This window comes from Episyrphus balteatus, chromosome 2 (genome assembly GCF_945859705.1).
Source record: "Episyrphus balteatus chromosome 2, idEpiBalt1.1, whole genome shotgun sequence".
Taxonomy (NCBI): Eukaryota; Metazoa; Arthropoda; class Insecta; order Diptera; family Syrphidae; genus Episyrphus; species Episyrphus balteatus.
The window spans coordinates 98,141,362-98,158,577 of NC_079135.1; the positions used below are offsets into that span (position 1 = coordinate 98,141,362).

At 26.4% G+C, this 17,216-nt stretch overlaps 1 protein-coding gene across 5 annotated transcripts in view; it reads left to right on the forward strand.

Annotated features, from left to right (window-relative positions):
* Positions 1-17,216, forward strand: part of LOC129911561 (neuronal PAS domain-containing protein 2-like) — a 197,322-nt gene that overhangs the window by 93,410 nt on the left and 86,696 nt on the right. For 2 of the 5 annotated variants that reach the window (XR_008771668.1, XM_055989389.1), the window contains exon 1: positions 1,588-2,649. The exons of the other annotated variants lie outside the window; for them this stretch is intronic. Coding sequence is in view for 1 of the 2 variants with exons in the window: in XM_055989389.1 (XP_055845364.1) it covers positions 1,691-2,649 (959 nt within the window). In the remaining variant the exon portion in view is untranslated. Of the gene's footprint in view, positions 1-1,587; positions 2,650-17,216 lie in introns of those variants that run through there. 5 annotated transcript variants of the gene reach the window in all.

Consider the following 17,216-nt stretch of genomic DNA (forward strand, 5'->3'; position numbering starts at 1 on the left):
ATCCGTATCTACATGATAAGCGCAGGTAAATGGGATAAAAAAAAATTAAAGACATTTCGACAAAAACTTTAAAAATTCAGCAGCATGAACCAAAAAATTATATTTTTTCGCTTGGAATTAATAATATGGCAAGGCTTTTTGATACATTATAGTGATGGTATATCCAATGAATTCAAAAACTCCGTTTGGTAATTTGATACATTGCTTTCATTTGTGATAGGGTCAACCGATTTGTAGGCAAAACATTGTGCATTTATATAGTTTAAAATTGTTGCATTGATTTCAGAAACATTTTTATTTGTAACAGCCATTATTGCACGTTCACTCAGCCAAGTATGATTTTTGTAATTTGTCTTTATACTTGGAAAAACACTGAATCAATTCATTTTTTGAATTTACATTGAAAAAAATGTTTTGAAGTGTAATTCGGCCTTCCGAATCAAGTGCCGCTATTCCATTAACAATGTCCAATAACTGCATAAATTACAATAAATTGGTTAATGTTCATTACAATAAACCAGTTTTTTTCGGTTTAAATGTATTTTCAAACAGGTTCTATTTTTTTAAAAAGTACACTCAGCGAAGCGGGTGGGGGTTAGCTAGTTTATTTATAAATATTAACAGAGAGTTTGAAGGAAAACGCGAGGGAAAAAAATTCATTTAAGTTAAAAAAAAAAATTTTTTAAATAAAAATATTTAAAAAAATTAACAAAAAAAAAAAAAAAACTAATTTGATATTATTTTTTATAAAATTAAATTAGAAGTATTTTTTTTTTTTTTTTTGTGAAAAGGAGAAGTAAGAAACGTTTACCATAAATGCAGGTTTTCCAGTCGTGAAAAGTTACGGGTGTTTAAAAAAAAATCGAAATATAGTTAGCAATAAAGATAAGTTTTTTGTTCGAATCCATTTTGGGATGCACAAAATTGATGTTTTATGATAATTGGCCACATAGATTAGATAAGTTTTTTTTTTTAAGTAATCAATTAACCAATTAAAATAAACCAGTTTTTTTTTTAAGTTTGTTAAGTTTATTTTTTTTTTTATCAATATTATTTCAATAGAAACTTGTCAGATTAAAAAATCATAGGTATTTATTTAAAGTACTTGATCATTATTATTGAATGAATATTGAGTTAACAAATAACACCTGTTGCCAATCAAAAGGCTATTTAAATAGTTATATTTAATTTGCTGTCAATTTGTCGGTAGTTAATGTAATTAATTATATTTATTATTATTATGATGATTATTATGATAATTTAATTTAATTTGTTAGGAAATACATATGTAATTTTCTTTCAACCTGAAAATTAAGCTATTAAAATTTACCAAAACAAATACCTACAAATTCAATGACTTGGCAGATTTTCAAAAAAAAAAAAAAAAAAAAAAACAATATAACATCATTTCTGTCCTCAATTTTGAGAATCAATATGTTTTAATAAAAAATAATTCTTCACAAAAAAAACACACAACCAAAAAATGTATGTATTGCGTTCAAATTAAAAAGAAATTTGATCATTTTAGTAAACAATTATTATTTTCTTAAATTAATTTTCAGGTCAAATAATATTACAAAAAAAAAAAACAATTATACCAACAAATTTTGTGAACCAATTTTGATAAAATAGAAATCCCCAAAAAAAAAAACTAAAAAAAATAATAAAAAAAACACTCCAATGGAACTAAATGAGACTTTCTACAATGAATACATCGAATTTTCGTCCTACAACTCCAAAAAGTGGTGACTTAATTGAGTTACAACCATCTAATACAAATTCTACAAATAATTTAAATGAAAATACTAACAACAACAATAACATCAATAATAATTCCCATCAAAATCAAAATAATTATTCAAATAGTGATTTATATGGTGACGAACAAATACAATTTACTCCTGCCAAAATAGAACCCCAACAACACCACCAACAACATCATCAACAATCGGCAAGTGAATGTGATTTTTCTGATTCCGAATATTTGCCATCCAACAATCCGTATTATCCGTGTGGCAACAACGACGATAGTGACATTGGTGCATCTGGCGGTGCTACAAGTGACATTGACGACGACGAATATCTTGATAATCCATTCGACGAAATATCCTCAAACAACAACAAAATGGCTACCGCCGCCATGCATTCACCTTTAATGGATTTGTCATCCTCACCGGCATATCCACATCATCATCAGTATCCATCAATTCTACATCATCCGGCACAATCAGTGAATCCTTATAGCTATTCACTGAGACCACCGTCATCATCCGAATTGCACTATTCGTACAATTATTTGCAACCAAATAATCGAAGGAATCATCTAATGGGACCACCTCCAGGTTATAATAATCACAATCAGCGTCCGTATGGACCAGCGGCGGCGGGGCCGAGCCTTCCACCGAATTTCTGGTATCCGAATAATTCGCACGGATTTTATTCGTCCCCGCCAACACCTTCCGGTTCTCATCTGCATGGCCATCATTTAGGACATTATCCACCGCCAGCGTCCATGTCACAGACAGGACATCACTATGGAACCCATCCAAATCATATGAATTTGCATCATCTCCATCATCATTTGCAATCCGATGCAATGTATCGGGGACACCATGACCAAATGGTCGATATGCTGCAGTTGTCTAACAGGTATGTGAGTTTTTTTTTTTTTTTTTTGCTTTTCTTCATAGGTCAGACTTAAACTATCCATTTAAATGGAATGTGAACAATTCGATTATCAGGATTTTTTTCCGGGACACGTGTGATTTTTCTTTCACTCGAAAAATAAATGAAATAGATCTTCTTCATGCCGGAAATTTTAATTTGCAATAGGATTTTCTCTTTTTCCTAAGAGTTTTCAAACTTACTTTTCTAAGTTCGCACAGTAATATTTCTGGACATTTGAGAGGAGGTGGTACAAAAAGTTTCATCGTAGTTTTGTTCTTAAAAAAAAAAAAAAAAAACTTGACTTAACAATGTGATAACTACTATTTCAAGGCAACTTTTCCTTGAAACTTGAATTTCCTTCTTAATTCTTTGCTTGCAACGATGATGTTCGTGTTTTGTTTCAAAGTTGTGAAGTCTTGCAATAAGTTCAATTATTATTTTTTTTTTTTTTGTTAAATTTCAAGGACTTCTACTACTTTTTTTTTTTTTTTGCATTTATTTAAGAATAGAAAATCTTCAAGAAAAAAAAAAACACCAATATGAGTAAACACCTTCAGGGTCATCTACGAGGGAATTTTTTGAGGCTCTTTTATAATAAATAAATAATAAAGTAAAGTATTTGAGAAAATCAATGATTTTGGTTGGAAGAAATTATAATCCCTTATTTTTACTAATTTCTAATAATAATTTCAAGCGTTCCCAAAGGAACTAAATAAACAGTTATATACTAAGAATATTAGTAGCTTTTATCTTTTAGTATATAATTTTAACCGTTAGTATTTTAGTATTTTTTCGCGAAGGTCCTGAACATAAAAAAAATTTTTTTCTCCATATAGAAAAGTTGAACTTTTGTTTTTTCCTCTTCGTTATCTATTTAATTGAGCTAACATTTAATGGAAATAAAACAAGACGATTCTGTATTGAAATTAAAAGGATTTCTGCATGTTTCCTTTTTTTTTCAAGAAGACTTACTTAAAAGAATCCATTTAATTAAATAAGAAAATCTGGTTATTTTTATGTGAAGACATTTTAGTTTTTTTAAGAATTAAAAAAATTTGAACCCACTGGAGATCGATCCTACAACTTATATGTTTCAGGAGGCCAGTGCTTTACCATTAGACTGCAACTAAAGCTGAAGTCTGATAAAAAATTTTAAATTTGTTAAAGTTGTTTTAATAAGTATGCATATAAAATTAATATGGATTTTTTTTAATTTTTAGTCGGGGTTTTCACAATAAAAAGCTCGCTTTAAATTTATCAGAGTTAAAACAGATTCCATTTATTTTTAAAAGAAATCTTATTGTTTTCAAAAAATGGGATTTAATCATCTTTTATCCTTGTTTTTTTAATTGGAATAGTAATTTTTTTTTAAAGATTTAAAAATTATGTTATTTATAAAAAAACAACTCTAACAGTTTTCAAAAATCTTATGTATCGATACAAAAAATTTAATGGATTTGTTTGGAGGTCAAAACGTCTTTAAAGATGTTTTTGTAATTTAAAAAAATGGGCTCCGTGAAGCCAGAACTGCGACCTCAAAATTTTTGAACCAAATTTGTCTAATTCGTTTGTCCACCGTTTGTCCATGTTTGTCCTTCAAAAAAATTTTAGAGCAAATTCTTTTTTTTTATAGGAAGTCTGAAAAATGAAAAATCGTCTAAAACGCTCAAATTAAGAGATAGACGTATAAAACCAACTGCAATCGTTTGTCCACCTCGAGTTCTATATACATACCAAATATTATCGTTTTTCCACCCCCCGTTTAGGAGCAATTTAAAAAACAAATTTTGCACTGAAAAATTAAAACTCCCCTAAAATTCCCAAAAATCAATTTTTATCAAAAATTCAAACTGCTGTCGTTTGTCCACCTCGAGTTCTTCACGTATACCAAAAATCATCGTTTGTCCACCCTCTGTTTAGGAGATATTCAACAACTCTTAAAAAAAGTACGCATACACCACAGTGTACCTCTACTGAAAATTAAAAAGTCCTCAAAAATTATTATTTTTCAAAAATTCAAACGGCAATCGTTTGTCCACCTCGAGAAATGAATACAAACAAAAAATCATCGTTTGTCCACCCTACGTTTAAAAGATATTCAAAAAACAAAATTTGTACTGAAAAATTCAAAGTCCCATAAAATCGCCAAAAATTAATTTTTTTCAAAATTTCAAATTTTTGTCGTTTGTCCACCTCGAGTTCTATACGTATGGACAAACGACAGAAATTTGAAATTTTGAAAAAAATTAATTAATTTTATACGTCTATCTCTTAATTTGAGCGTTTTAGACAATTTTTCATTTTTCAGACTTCCTATAAAAAAAAAGAATTTGCTCTAAAATTTTTTTGAAGGGTGGACAAACGAAAATTTTGGGTGGACAAACATGGACAAACGGTGGACAAACGAATTAGACAAATTTGGTTCAAAAATTTTGAGGTCGCAGTTCTGGCTTCACGGAGCCAAAAAAATGAATTTTTAAATTATTTTTTTAGTTTTGAATAAATTTTAATTACAAAAAAAAAAAACTAATATTTGTAGCCTTTTTTGAACCTTTCTTACTTTTCGTTTAAACAATTCAGACTTTTAATTGCAATTTTCTTAATTTCTTAAATTATTCTTTTTAAATAATTTTTTTTTTTAATATCACTTTCTAAAAATTTAATTTTCTGCAAAAAATTGCTTGAGTTGAATTTTCAAACTCAGCTTGGTTTTTAGGTAATAGGTACATAAAATATTGAAAAGTGAGGAGAAAAGTAAAAATATCTGCAATATTTAATAACCAAATTAAAAATTGAAAGTTATGTTAAGCCTTGAAGCTTTTAACTTTTAAAATTTTTTTTTCTGAGTTATAATTCGAGAGTTATGCGTAAATAATTTTTTTTATGCTGTTTTCTAATGGCAGTAACAGCAAGTGGACAGTTTATTAAATAGTATTATTTATTAAAATAAAACTGCACAATGTCATTTAATTACAAACAAAAAAATTAATTTGTTAGTAGTTTGAAGTAGAGCAATAAGCCATATGATAGCATTAGCATATCTATGATTTTACATTCACATTATTAACGTAAATGTACTTTTAAGTGTGCATAGTCCCAATGCCTTGACTATAGTTTGTATAGGTATAATGCTTGTGAACATGTTAAAGGATTTTATACTGTTGTTTCTGTGCCAATAACAAACAGGGTTGCAATGTTTGTAATATGATTTAATGAAAAAGTTAAAGAATGTACAAAAAGTAATATCCTGTGAAAAGGAAATGTATATGTATATGTCGAGTGCTGTAGGATTGCTATAGTTTCAACTCGAAATAATACTAGAAATATGATTACAAATTAATGATTACTTGGAATAACTTTATATAGGATTCATTATAAATTTCATTCTATGCAGTCAGTTATATTCCAGGTGATACATATAAAAGTTCAAAAATAAAATAAAAAAACTATACTTTAAAAGAGAAAAAGTTGATAAAATTCGATATTTATTATAAAATATTCAAAGATGAAAAATGCCAGAAGTATTATAGATTCCAGATTTCTTAAATATCATAATTTCCTTTAATAGCTCGGATAGTCCTTTAACTAGTGGACAGATAAGACGCTTCTAAAAACATCTTATTTGTCAAAGTATGATCTACAGGGTGTCCCGGAATGAGATAAGAAGATTTTGAGAGATGATTCTTTTGTATATTCTTTTATTGTTTTACAGTAACTCTTTATCTGCAAAATTGATACCATTTAGCGATGTTTTAAGAAAACGCTTAATAACTCCTTTAATACCTACGATAAAAACTTTATTAATGTCTTGATTTTTAGAAAAAATGCTATTTTTTGTACCTGCATTTAAAAAATGTTAATATTTTTTTTAATTGCTCAGATATTAATTTTTAAATGGAATTATTTTTTTCTTACCCATGATAATTTTTGACTTTGGGGCCGATTTTCTTCGATAAATGTATTATAAACATAGTGTTTTATAAATTTATTCCTATGAAGAAAACAATAATGAACAAAAATGTTATTTACAAGTTTGCCAAAAAACTTATAGATTTTATGGTATTTGGGAAAACCTGCACCAGGTAAAATCTCTAAAAAATGTGTTTTTTTTTGCTTTAGTCAAAAATTAAGACATTTATAAAGTTTTTATCGTAAGTATTAATGGAGTTATAAACATTAACATAAGTAAAGACATACCAAAGTAAGCGTTTTCTTAAATCATCTCTAAATGGTATCAACTTTGCAGATAGAGAGTTACTGTAGAACAATTTTTTTCTAAGAACCCAAGAATCATCTCTCAAAATTTTCTTATTTCATTCCGGGACACCCTGTATTGTTAAGAAGTTGTAAGGGAACATACATGCTTGCAAAAATATAAAACATTCAAATTAAAACCGTCTTTTTCCTCGCCTTAGTCAAGTAAGAAAAATGAATTCATGTTTCATAAAATATAATCTTCTAAGATTATTTGACGAAAAATACTTAAAAGAGTATAAATTGGGTAATAAACTGGGTATAATGTTGCCGGGAATGAATTCGAAAACATTCAAAATGATGTTTGTTGTTGAAATTTTGTTCAATTATTTATTGACATGACCTTATTAGATAGGACTATTTTTTTTTTTTTCTAAGCGCTTAAGTAGGTAACGTGTCAAGAGTATCCAAATCACTCAACAAAATAATGACGAACTGAAAAAAAAAAATTGTTAATACTCAAACGAGAAGGTTTATTGGAACACTTAAATATTCATTAAACATGTTTATTCATACTAAGCAAAAAAAAAATAAATATAAATTTTTAATTGGATCAATTCTGAAAAATCTTTCGATTACCTCACGGAACCATTTTTTTCTAGAACCATTTCTAATGGGTTTGAAGATTGTTTAGAATTCTAAGAACCTTCACACAAAAATCCTTGAAACAATTTGTCAAGTAAAAGTTATGATGTTCCTTTTATATATTTATTATTTTTTTTTTATTTGTATTTTTCTTTTCGAAATATCTAGAGGTATTTTTTTTTTTTTTTTGGTCGATGTACATATATGCGCATAAATCCTAGATTTTAGTATTCAATAATTTTTTTTTTTCTTATAGACTTTAACTTGAAGAAGGAAAAAATCAAAACATAAGATTCATCCCCCTTCAGAAAAAAATAAAAATAAGGAATACACAGTGATGTGTAGAAAAACAAAAATTGTTAAAAATAATTTTTTTTTTGTTCAATCTTTGACAAAAACTTGAGTTTTCTTCATCAGATTACTGAGATTTTTCTCATTCGTTTTGAAAAACTCTCAAATCAAACCTCTGACATGACATACATATTTTAAACCTATGAAAAAAATCATATATTTTAAACCTATGAAAAAAAATATTAAATATTGTTAATATATTTTCAATTAAAAAAAAATTACGTATACACCACAGTGACCAATAAAAAAACATGAAGAATTGATAAAAAAAAATATGTAAACCTTAAAGGTATAAAGGAAAATATGTAACTATCAAACAGTCCTGTAAAATACTTGTTGTTGATATTAAAGGTATAAAACAAAAATGAAAAAAGAAAAAAATAATTTCTCCGGACTCCGGGAAAGTAGCTTTTAATGATGTTCGAGATATAAAATAAAACACACTTCCATAGTAACCAATACATTATGTAGGTATACCTAGACAGACACTTATCAAAATAAAATACATGCTGGAGTGGAGATCCTTATATTGTTTGTGTTGTTGTATAAATTTTTATACAATACATAAAATTTTTGTTGTTATTTGCTTTAATTTTCCATAAAAAAAAATCCCTTTTTTCTGATATTCGAAGTTGTTTGGTGTCCTTTTTTTTACCTTTCATTTCACTTTATTTTTCTTACAAACAAAAATAGCAATGTTCAACAGAAACTTGACAAAATTAAATGAAGTATTATGAATTTGAAAAAAAAGTACCTAAACAAATAAAAAAAAGTCCTATGATACCTTTGAAGTGTTCTTTAAAATACATTTTATTTTTTTCTGTCAACTTTTGCGTCTCGAATAAAATTGAGTGGGTATTTTTTATGTTCCTAAACTGAATGAATTGTATTAGTATAAAAAATTATTATATTTTTATTTAAATTTATTTTATTTCAATCTTTATTAACTAAATAATAATATTTCATAGAAAAAATATTTTTAGTTAGTATTTATATTAAATTTTGTTTAAAAATATATTAATTTATTTATGTTTTTAATTTAAGATCGTTTTTCTTTCGAACAAAAAAAAATGGTTTCCAAGCAGTAACCCTTAGTAAATCTAAAGTAAAAAAAAACATTTATCCAGATGACACAGATCTTTAAAAATTATGTGTTTATTGCCAAAATGTTGAATGAAAAATTACAAATTCCGTAAACGTAAGATTAATAAATATAAATCAAATAAATTAAACAGTGTTGCATTTGCGTGACAACTTATTAATTATAATCTGCAACATGTATCAAAACTGTATTTGTACGTGACATGTAATAATAAAAGATAAAAAAAAATGATAAATTTAAAAATAAACAAAAAATAACTGTAAACGTTTTGCACGATTATATTTTTAATTTATTTTCTTAATTTGACAGATTAAAGTGTTTCCAGTTATGTTTTGTGGTTTCTTTGAGAATTCAACAGAATTTCTTAAATGGTTACAGAATTTATTTGTATTTAACATATTTCTATAGATCAAGATAAAATTTAGTTTCCGCCGGCTTATTAAAAATGAAAATTTATAAAATCAAGATATGTTGATTTCCAGTTAAATTATTCTAAACAAAATTTTAGTCACACTTTGTGACAAATTTTTCTGGAAAATAAATTTTAAAAATCATTTTTATTAAATTTATGCTTTTATGCAAAACAGAAGTCAAATTTATAATTACATATTTGTTTTTTTAAAGATTTTATGAATTCTTCAAAATTGGCGCTTAAATGTAAGCATTTCCTTACTCAAGAATTTCACAATTTTTAATGATGTGACATAACAAATATTTCATTGATTTGAATTTATCATAAAATTCAAAGAAATAAATTTGTATTCACAAAGAGTCAAATGGCGATCATAAAAAAGTCATGTCTTCTTCCATAAAATGATGGTTACAAAAGTTGATTTAATCAATTTTTTTTTTTTTTGGTTTATTTTTTGTTATAAATATCTTCTATGATTAAAAATCCAAGTTAAACCATGAAATACAAAATAATAATAAAAATAATAATAAATTAAATGATCTTAAGTAGTATATAATCATATTTAATTGTAATTCAAAGTTCAAAATTCTTAATTGTATAAATTATTCAAATAATAATGAATTAATTATAATTTTTTAATATATTTTTTTTTTCGTGTGAAGTGTTTTTTTTTCATTCTTTATTTGTAATTTTTTTTTTTGACTAAAAGAAAAATTAATTTTATTATTTTACAAATAAATCATTAAAATGGGTATAATTGCGACTGATAGCTTTTTGTAGCCATTTCAGGATTAAACATGCTAATGGTTAATAAAGTGGTATTTATTTTCAAACAGTTAAATGTATTTGTACATGGTATTATTTTTTTTTTTTTATAAATATATGTAAAAACATGATGTTAAGGCCTATTTTAATCCATGTAAAATGTATTTTTAAAATAGTACTATTTCACAATATTTTGTTTGCTTTAATAAGGGCACCACCATACCTAACTGATTTCGTTTGTTAACTATTTTTTATGAGATAAAAAATATAAAACACACCTTTTATAAAATAATACGCACGTAAATCCATAAATCCAATCCAGCTGTTATATCTTAATTTTTATAACACCTGTAAAAATAAAAGAAAATACAAAAATATTGGAAAATAAAGCTATCAAGATGTTAACATCATATTTAAGTTAGTGTTTTTAAGCTGCTCAAATATTAATCTTAACAGGTGTTCAAAGCTCAAAGGTTATTTTGAAAAAAAAAAAAAAAAAAATAATAACGAATAATAATAATAAATATTTTGTTCAATTAAACGAATGTCATGAGGAACTCTTTCCAAGAAATTGTTTTCTTTGCACTAGTGTCTGGAAATTATATAGTTTATGGAAAATTATTGTTTTTTTTTTTACAACTTTGGGGGATAGAAGGTTACTATTTGATAAAAAAAAAATGCTTAATTTTAATTAATCCATACCAATTTTATGAAATCAGTATGAAAAGTCTTTTTCAAGGCAGTAATCTGCCGACTGGATAATTTTTATAAACACTTTTCTTTTTTTTTTAATTGGTACTCCGAAAAATCGATTGCTAGACCCCTCTAGAATATACACACCAAATATGAGCTCTTTATATAAATGGGAAGGTCCTCCGCTTTGCCATTTTCCATTTTTACATCAAGCTTCTACTAAAAAAAAATAATTTTTTTATTAATTGACTTTTTAGCAAATTTCTTTTCATATTCTTGTAGGAAATTGAACGTTCTACAAAAAAGGCCTTAAACACTTTTTTCGTTTATCTAACCGTTGAATAGATATTTGAGGTCCAAAAATCGAGAAAATCTTTAAAAATTCGTTTTTTTGTTCTTAATTTTGTAACAAATATTCTTGTTGAAAATTGATTGCTCCACAAAAAAGGTCTTATTAACTTTTTTCATTAATCTAACCATTCTAAAGATATTCGAGGTCAAAGTTAAAAAAAAATATAAAAACATTTTATATTTTTAAAAAATTTCTAATTCACTGAAACTTCATTATTTTCAAATTAGCAATATATATTCTTGTAGGGGCTTATAGTCTAAGAGCCAGCGACCTAAAGTTTGCAGGTAATTGCTTAGTATTCACCCCTATGAAATATGTTTAAGGACATCCCCAGGCATGTTACTGCAAAAAAAAAAGTCTCGTGAGACGTGGCAAAAACGGTCTGCCAAGCACTTGAATGTGAAAAAAATTTTAAATTAAGAACTCGACCTTAAATCAAAAAAAAAAAATATTTAAAGAGAACGGCAACACTTACAAAACTAAACGATACCTTTTTTTAAAGGTAAAAAGTTATACTACTTTTTGGTTTTTATACAGGGTGTCCCACAGTCACCGCCCCAAATGAAAACCATAGATTCCTGAGGTCATTTTAAGTCGAAAAACTTAAGAGGCAATTTTCTCGTTTTCGTCCCGTTTTCGAGTTACCACGGTTTTTATGATTTTTGCTCTCTTGTCCTTTAACTGGCCATATCTTTGCCAAACAACGTTTGATTTGAAAGATTTTTTTTACAACCAATCAAGAATTTATTACAGTTTAAGTTTGTCTCAAAACTTTTTTTTCTGCGGATAACCGTTTCTCCGCCATTTTGCATCAAAAACAATTTTCTTCGTTTTTTAAGTTGTTGTTTACACTTTCATATAAATTAAGTAAAAAAAACACGTTAATAAGTATTAATTTTTTGTGCTTTTTATTAAAGCCCAGTTTATTTCCATAAAAAAAAATAAGTTTCATTTCATAAAAAAGGCTACTGAAAGTAATTAAAAAAAATAAACAAACTGAGTGAATAAAAAAATAAAATAATTTTTAAATAAAAAATTAATTTAAATGAATTAAAAACTTTTTCTGAGCTATTGTGGTTAAGAAAAGAACAAATAGACAAAGCTCAGAAAAAGTTTTAATTCATTTAAATTATTTTTTTATTTAAAAATAATTTTTTTTTATTCACTCAGTTTGTTTATTTTTTTTTTTTAATTTCAGTAGCCTTTTTTATGAAATAAAACTGATTTTTTTTTATGGAAATAAACTGGGCTTTAATAAAAAGCACAAAAAATTAATACTTATTAACGTGTTTTTTTTACTTAATTTATATGAAAGTGTAAACAACAACTTAAAAAACGAAGAAAATTGTGTTTGATGCAAAATGGCGGAGAAACGGTTATCCGCAGAAAAAAAAGTTTTGAGACAAACTTAAACTGTAATAAATTCTTGATTGGTTGTAAAAAAAATCTTTCAAATCAAACATTGTTTGGCAAAGATAAGGCCAGTTAAAGGACAAGAGAGCAAAAATCATAAAAACCCTGGTAACTCGAAAACGGGACGAAAACGAGAAAATTGCCTCTTAAGTTTTTCGACTTAAAATGACCTCAGGAATCTATGGTTTTCATTTGGGGCGGTGACTGTGGGACACCCTGTATAAATGTTTTTTGATGAATAGTTTTTGAAACAAAAAATTTCAAACACAAAATTTTGAAAAAAAATTCAAAAAAAGTTCAAACAGTTTTTTTTTTTTCATAAAATTTACCCAATCAAGTATTATTTTTTTTTTGTTTTAATTTTTCTTATATATTTTGAGTCAAACACCGAAAACTAAAAGTCAAAATCTCTTTTACTTTTCGAGAAAACTGAAAATTACCAAACCTTCTATTTTTTCACCAACGCCAAAATTACGGCTATTAATTATGTCTTTCAGAAAGGAAGTAAGATGTTCACGGGTTTTATTGCAGGAATCGTTCAATGGGTTATAAAAAAGATAAAACCGCGGAGTGCTATTAAATGAGAGGGTGGGAACTGGAGATAGGGGTGCAAAAGCCCCCTTTTTGGTTTTTTCAATATATCTCGTAAACAAAGCATAATTTTGAGATATTGTTCTTAATAAATTTTGTAGAGAATTAAATTTTCTATAATAATATTTTTTTTTTTAAATTTATAAAAAAAATTTCCTTACCAAAACAGTCAAAACAAACAAAAAAAAAATCAAACAAAATCAATTTTTTTAGTTTTTTTACTTTTTTGGTTGTGTCTCTTATTTGGGCTGAGATAGACATTAACATTGCTCTAATAAAACATAGAAGATTAAATTTTCTTTGAAATGCTGGTCTCATCAAATTTTTTCATTGAAAATTAACCAAAATATGGCCATTTGAACCTATCTTTTTTTCGCAGATTCAGTTTTTCTCAAGTAAAAAAGAAAAATTTGAGGGGAAAGTACTATAACTTAGCAACCAAGAATTGATAGCGGTTTTTTGTAGAAGGGTTAAATACAATCATTTTTTACTATGGGAGGGGGTGTCTATCTTCCCCCGTTTAGGCGGAAGGGGTTATTAAAAAAAAGAAAAATACTTAAAATCAAAAAAATTTATTATAAAACAACGGTAACACTTACAGTTATGAACGATACTTTTTTCAAAAGCTAAAATTATACACTTAATTTAAATTTTTAAGTTAAGTTATTTAAATCAATTGTTTTCAAAATAAATGAATGAGCCTGGTAAAGAAAGTAGTTTTTGCATTTTTTAATTTTTTAAGGAAAACAAGAAGGCATAGGAACATAATGATTTTCAGTTTTTGATAAGAAATCAATTGAGGCTGTTTACTTTATGGATAATCTTCGTATTGAAATCCAAAGTCATTCTTAAAATAGTAACCAACGTGTTTTTTAAACTTTTTTTTCTAAAATTTTGACTTTGAAATCGTTTATTTCGAAATAGTCGGTTTAAATAACTTAACTTAAAAATTTAAATTTAGTGTATAATTTTAGCATTCGAAAAAAGCATCGTTCATAACTGTAAGTGTTACTGTTGTTTTATAATAAATTTTTTTGATTTTAAGTATTTTTCTTTTTTTTAATAACCCCTTCCGCCTAAACGGGGGAAGATAGACACCCCCTCCCATAGTAAAAAATGATTGTATTTAACCCTTCTACAAAAAACCGCTATCAATTCTTGGTTGCTAAGTTATAGTACTTTCCCCTCAAATTTTTCTTTTTTACTTGAGAAAAACTGAATCTGCGAAAAAAAGATAGGTTCAAATGGCCATATTTTAGTTAATTTTCAATGAAAAAATTTGATGAGACCAGCATTTCAAAGAAAATTTAATCTTCTATGTTTTATTAGAGCAATGTTAATGTCTATCTCAGCCCAAATAAGAGACACAACCAAAAAAGTAAAAAAACTAAAAAAATTGATTTTGTTTGATTTTTTTTTTGTTTGTTTTGACTGTTTTGGTAAGGAAATTTTTTTTATAAATTTAAAAAAAAAAATATTATTATAGAAAATTTAATTCTCTACAAAATTTATTAAGAACAATATCTCAAAATTATGCTTTGTTTACGAGATATATTGAAAAAACCAAAAAGGGGGCTTTTGCACCCCTATCTCCAGTTCCCACCCTCTCATTTAATAGCACTCCGCGGTTTTATCTTTTTTATAAACCATTGAACGATTCCTGCAATAAAACCCGTGAACATCTTACTTCCTTTCTGAAAGACATAATTAATAGCCGTAATTTTGGCGTTGGTGAAAAAATAGAAGGTTTGGTAATTTTCAGTTTTCTCGAAAAGTAAAAGAGATTTTGACTTTTAGTTTTCGGTGTTTGACTCAAAATATATAAGAGAAATTAAAACAAAAAAAAATAATACTTGATTGGGTAAATTTTATAAAAAAAGAAAAACTGTTTGAACTTTTTTTGAATTTTTTTTCAAAATTTTGTGTTTGAAATTTTTTGTTTCAAAAACTATTCATCAGAAAACATTTATATAAAAACCAAAAAGTAGTATAACTTTTTACCTTTAAAAAAAGGTATCGTTTAGTTTTGTAAGTGTTGCCGTTCTCTTTAAATATTTTTTTTTTGATTTAAGGTCGAGTTCTTAATTTAAAATTTTTTTCACATTCAAGTGCTTGGCAGACCGTTTTTGCCACGTCTCACGAGACTTTTTTTTGTGCAGTAACATGCCTGGGGATGTCCTTAAACATATTTCATAGGGGTGAATACTAAGCAATTACCTGCAAACTTTAGGTCGCTGGCTCTCGGTCTATTAAACGTTCTACAAAAAATTCCTTGGAATGAAATTGATTGCTTTAACCGTTTAGAAGATATTCGTATCCAAATCGCAATGCATACGGGTCATAAGAAAACTATTGAAATCAGTGAGCATTGGTTTGGATACGAATATCTTCTAAACGGTTAAAGCAATCAATTTCATTCCAAGGAATTTTTTGTAGAACGTTTAAGCCCCTACAAGAATATATATTGCTAATTTGAAAATAATGAAGTTTCAGTGAATTAGAAATTTTTTAAAAATATAAAATGTTTTTATATTTTTTTTTAACTTTGACCTCGAATATCTTTAGAATGGTTAGATTAATGAAAAAAGTTAATAAGACCTTTTTTGTGGAGCAATCAATTTTCAACAAGAATATTTGTTACAAAATTAAGAACAAAAAAACGAATTTTTAAAGATTTTCTCGATTTTTGGACCTCAAATATCTATTCAACGGTTAGATAAACGAAAAAAGTGTATAAGGCCTTTTTTGTAGAGCGTTCAATTTCCTACAAGAATATGAAAAGAAATTTGCTAAAAAGTCAATTAATAAAAAAATTATTTTTTTTTTAGTAGAAGCTTGATGTAAAAATGGAAAATTGCAAAGCGGAGGACCTTCCCATTTATATAAAGAGCTCATATTTGGTGTGTATATTCTAGAGGGGTCTAGCAATCGATTTTTCGGAGTACCAAATCAAAAAAAAAAATTTCGATTTTTTTGACCCACCCTAATATACATTTTTTGTTTATGAAATCTATATAGATGTAGTAACATGCAACATGTATTCAAAGTATTTAAGTGTTTTTGGGGGGAAATAAAACAAATATATTGTCTTAAACTTAAATTTTTAGTAACGTAAAAAGAAGATCCATCCTGCTTCTTAGAGCTGTTTTTTAATAAAAAAATTATTTTTGTTATAATATGTTTTTTGAAAACGAATACTTAAATAAATAAGAATGCTTTTTTGTTGCAATAAAGATCAAGATCAAAAATAAATTTAATTAAAAAATAATTTTTTTTTAATCTTATTTCTTAGGTATACAGAGAGATTGAAAGTCACAAATTCTCAAGCACTTTAAATTTTCGAGAAATTGAAACATACCAAAAAGTGCAGTCTTCAGTGGTTAAAATAAATAAACATTTATTGCAATTCAAAATATTTAAAATAAATTTATTGCTACAAAAAAAAAAAATCAATGCAAAATACGTATTCATTAAATATTTTTTTTTTTTTTAATAGGTATTGATCAAATTTCTTACAATTTTGACTATTTGTCTATTTGACCTTCCATTAGCAATTTCAATTATAATATTAATTATTGAAAATTCGACTAATATTAAAAAAAAATATTTAATTCACAAATATTGCATTGTTTTTACTTGCGATATAGGTACTATATATCAAGTTATGCATTCGTAGAAAAAAAAGTTGAGATAGCATTTTTCCATGACATTACGATGGTAGAGGATGCCAAAAAAGTTTGTCCCGGAAGTCTATCTGTCTGTCTGTAAACGAAGCTACAGCCTAAACGGATGGAACCGATTGATGTCAAGCTTGGTATGTGGCATTATTTGGCGACTCTACAGAGGGGTTTTTGGAATTAATTTTTTTGGACCAAAAATAACGGTACTTGTCATATAACGATTTTAGTAAAATTGAAATTGCTCAAAAACGGCTCCAACGATTTTGTTTAAAAAAATTTAAATGTAAGTTTAAAGACAAGGTTTATCTTCTAATAAAAATTTTTTTTTTTGAAAATCATTATTAACGGTAC